This window comes from Marmota flaviventris, chromosome 6 (genome assembly GCF_047511675.1).
Source record: "Marmota flaviventris isolate mMarFla1 chromosome 6, mMarFla1.hap1, whole genome shotgun sequence".
Lineage (NCBI taxonomy): Eukaryota > Metazoa > Chordata > Mammalia > Rodentia > Sciuridae > Marmota > Marmota flaviventris.
In genome coordinates, this window is record NC_092503.1 from 152,205,100 (window position 1) to 152,209,562 (window position 4,463).

The following is a 4,463-nucleotide window of genomic DNA, read 5'->3' on the forward strand; positions in this document are numbered from 1 at the left end:
ATCACTCCATTCTTCTACAGAACCTCTTTACTATCCATACTGGGAAGCCTTTGTTTTCTTTTGACTCCCCCCATTTGTTGCTACCTATTCAACAAAGCATAACTATCCCTTGCTGATCAAATCAAGTTCTACTGATAAAACATCTTTGATGTCTCCCTTGACTATATTTGCCAATAGCAAATGCTCGATGTCCTTCTTTAGCTCTTCCTGTAAGCGGCCTGAGGTGATCTGTGAAAATGGTCCGCTACTCTCTTGACCCGGAAAACCCCACAAAATCATGCAAATCAAGAGGCTCAAATCTTCGTGTTCACTTTAAGAACACCCGTGAAACTGCGCAAGCCATCAAGGGTATGCATATCCGAAAAGCCACCAAGTACCTGAAAGATGTCACATTAAAGAAGCAATGCGTGCCATTCCGGCGTTACAATGGTGGAGTTGGGAGGTGTGCCCAGGCCAAACAGTGGGGCTGGACACAGGGCCGGTGGCCCAAAAAGAGTGCTGAATTTTTGCTGCACATGCTTAAAAATGCAGAGAGTAATGCTGAACTTAAGGGTTTAGATGTAGATTCTCTGGTCATTGAACATATCCAGGTCAACAAAGCACCCAAGATGCGTCGTCGTACTTACAGAGCTCATGGTCGGATTAACCCATACATGAGTTCCCCCTGCCACATTGAGATGATCCTCACTGAAAAGGAACAAATTGTTCCTAAACCAGAAGAGGAGGTTGCACAGAAGAAAAAGATATCCCAGAAGAAGCTAAAGAAACAAAAACTTATGGCACGGGAATAAATTCAACAAAAAATAAATGCAAATAAAAGGATGTTGGTTGTCTTTTAAAAAAAAAATACTTTATGATATAATAAAGTAGCACAATACTAGTGACACCACTGCATTAAATACAATTGCATTGAATGTTTTCAAAATTTTGCTCATACAAGGAAGAGGAGCCATAAATATCTCATTCTAAGGAGTTGTATTAGTGTTGAATGAGTCCACAAATGGCATATAGTTTGGGATCATAAAACTTTATTTTCAATTAAAAATATTTATGGAGACTTAATAGACATAATTATAATTTTACGCATATGATTAATATATTTTATATACACACAAATTATTATGTTGAGGTATGTGTATATGTGAGTATGCAAATATATATATATATATAGTGTGTGTGTGTGTGTGTGTGCATGTATGTGTATACCAAGAACTGGGTCAGGCTCCTGAGACAAATTGACAGATATGATCACAACCTAATAGAGAAGAAAAAAAATTGAAGTAAAATCTAATGTTTTTTCCATATACCACAATACCTGTCTGTCAGATATATGTGCAAGTGCTTAGCGATTACCTAATGTACCTCCTTTATTTTAACTGGAAAACACTGAGGCTCAGAAAGAAGATATACATTTAGGCAGCAGATCTGGGCATGAACCCCAACCACTCACTGGTGGCCCCCACCGCATTAAAGTCTACAGAAAGAAAGTTATCTACCCAGAAAAGGTTTACCCAACAGTGTGGCTCCCGGTTTCACCCAGCAAGCTCGGAGGCCAGGAATTGTTTTCCCCTCACTGTAGAGCAATGGCCCAGCCTGGGAGCAATGGAGCATTAATCTCACCATTAAGGCTCTGACATTGCTGAGATCTTTACCACCAGTGAGTGGCAATTACTCCTGCGGTAGAGGTCCATGTACAGAGGATTGATTCTCTGGTGCATATGAGCGTCCCCCATTAGCCCCACTTGATAAGTGGATGGTGTCGCCCCGTCCTCAGCCTCTCCTCATGCATAAACATCAGCCCTGCCATCGCTAATGGGCGAGGGTTCCGGCGCTGTGGAAAAGAGAGCCCGCCGTCTTGTGATAAATCTGTCAAACGTGACGCGCTCTGGGTGAGGAGCAGCGCACGGCTGATTAAACGCGCAACCCGGCGCGCGCGCAGGAATGTGTCAAAGCCCCTCCACGCAGACAGCTGTGCCGGCCCCAGACAGCACCCTGTGGAAGGGACCCAGCTAGACTCGTCCACACCACGAGCATGGTGGACCTCTCCTTAACACGCCCTGGGCCTTGCTGCCCTCCCTTGCCTGGATCTGTTCTCACTCTTGGATCCAAACTCCAAGTCTGCACAGGCGTCCTGTTGCACTGGGGTGACAGGCTGGCGCTGTAAGTGGCGAGTCTGTGGGCTGCAGGGGTGACGCATCAGCTGCAGCCTGTGTCTGGCTGTCCTTCAACGCCTTGACCACGGGACACACTGTGCCTGGCCTGATTCCCGCAGATCAAGGCTTCACCCTGGGGGTCCCCGTCCTCTGCATAAGTGGACCTGGGACCCTCACACCACTCTGGTGCCCCTTGAGGTCACCTGCCCCTCCCTGGAGCTGCTGCCTCTCTGGTACCTGCCTGGGGACCTTGCTTTAGGCTCCACCTAACCTTCAGCCTCCTGCCTCTTGGTCCTATCAGAGCCAGTCAGAACCTCACTAGCTAAATGAAAGAGAGGTACGCCATCTCTGAAAAGAGCACACTGCAGCAAGGGACCCCTAGAAAAAAAGGAGCTTCAGGTAAAAACACGCAAAACAGAGATTCCAATGTTGTGAATGTGGCTGGGAGGGCCAGGGGAGGGAGACGGACGGATGCAGGTACAGGAGACACCTGATGGTCCTCAGGCAACACAGCACCAACTGCCAGCTTGAGATCCATAACTCCCACACACGGATGATTCACACAATAAATTACAGAGGAAATTTCAAAAAAGATAGGCCTCAAAGTGTTTTTTTTAATATTATTCATTTGTTTATTCATTCATGAATTATATAAAATCTACTTTGGGTTCGCTGTTGGCAGCACCATTTCTGTCCTTGGTTTATCTATACAATAGGACTCAGCAGATTTTTCCTATAAAAGGCCAGACAGTGAATATTTTAGCTTTGGAGGCCTTGGGTCCCTGTTGCAACCCATCAACTGCCATTATAGCACCAAAGTGGTGATAACTAATATGTGACTGAGTGTGGCTCTGTTCCAATAAAACTTTGTGAACACTGGGATTTGAGTTTGATATAGTTACTCCTTATTCCAGATATCATCCTGTTTTGAATTTTGCTCAACCCTTTAGAAATGTAAGAGCCATTCTTAGCTCACAAGCCACACAAAAACAGGAGACTTGGGTGTGACCCATGGCCTCTAGTTTACCAAATGCTGGCCTTCACAGAGATATCCATGAGAGAGCAGACCTCTCTGCCTCTCACTTGCCCATTGGGCTGATAAAAGAAATGAAGCCCAGATAAATTGCCAGGTTCAATGATACAAGGTGAACCATGGATTCAACTACAAAGCTTCATGGTTGCTGGGAGCCCCCAAAGTTATTTTTCACCAGGGCTGTCCCTTGCTTTTGGTCTCATTGTACTTCATCTGTAAAATGGAATTAAAACTCAGCATGCACAGAGAACTGTGATGATTAGAAAATGCCTATCACTATCTAGCATGCTGTCAGTCAATCAAATTCAGTCTAGAGTGGCTGCTGTCAGCAAATCACACTGTTCAGGATGCACAGGGCATTTGAAAGATTGTTCTTTAATTATAACTTCACAATAGCATTTCTTGGTTACTGGTAGAGGTTTTTGGTTGGTCAGTCAATATTTTTCAGTTATAATTTTATTAGTTCTCTCACTGTTACTTTCAAGTTTACTACCCCTATTTAATTTTGATTCTATTATATACTAAGCATCCTCTTTGGTATTCTAAATCAGAAAGACCCAGTGAATGGGGATCAGTGTTATACAGTGCATGACCTAAAAAGAAATATAAAAGCAGGTCCTCCTCCCCATTCCTCCAAGAGTCCACCTGCCAGAAAGACATCTCCTGTTCTGCTTTGGGGTGGTATCCTTGCTCCAAGAGCAACCTGTTCTAATGATGCCGATTGCACACATAAAAGCTCAGACAGAATTGTTCTGCAAATCCCTGCTTTCCCCTCTGCCACCCCCGACACTCACCAGCCTCCCATGAAACAATTTCAGCCCTAACTGGAAAACAAGAGTATGCCCAAACCTAGGAGTTCTCCTCTCTGACACTCTGCCCTCACCAGGGCCTCTGCCAGCACCACACTTTGTGAACCTCAGGGAGCATCCAAAGAGCCCTTCACTATGCAGAACAAGGCCTGGGGCCTTTCCTCTTTCTTTATTATTTTAAGTAACTTGATAAAATATTATCATGGAAATCTTATTTGCCAATCTCAGGAACTGGTTGAGGGCATACTGATGTTCAGAATTCTAAAATTAGCAGATCTTCAGACGCTAACAGAGTGAACTTACTAGCACCAGCTAAGGGTAATGATAAGAAATAGCTGGACCTGGTAGCTAGCTATTATCAGAAATCACAGTTTATCATTAGCCATGTTAAACCAGAAGTAGTGTTTTTCACAGACATTTTCCAATTTGGTATAATTTTTAAAATAAATCAACTTATTCAGAAACCTG

At 44.1% G+C, this 4,463-nt stretch overlaps 1 protein-coding gene across 1 annotated transcript; it reads left to right on the forward strand.

The window, feature by feature from the left end:
* The first annotated feature begins 205 nt into the window (after positions 1–205).
* Positions 206–833, forward strand: LOC139706286 (large ribosomal subunit protein uL22). The gene has a single exon (XM_071613982.1). The coding sequence runs from the start codon at positions 237–239 to the stop codon at positions 789–791; it is 555 nt and encodes a 184-aa protein (XP_071470083.1). The 5' UTR covers positions 206–236; the 3' UTR covers positions 792–833.
* The last annotated feature ends 3,630 nt before the right edge of the window (positions 834–4,463 follow it).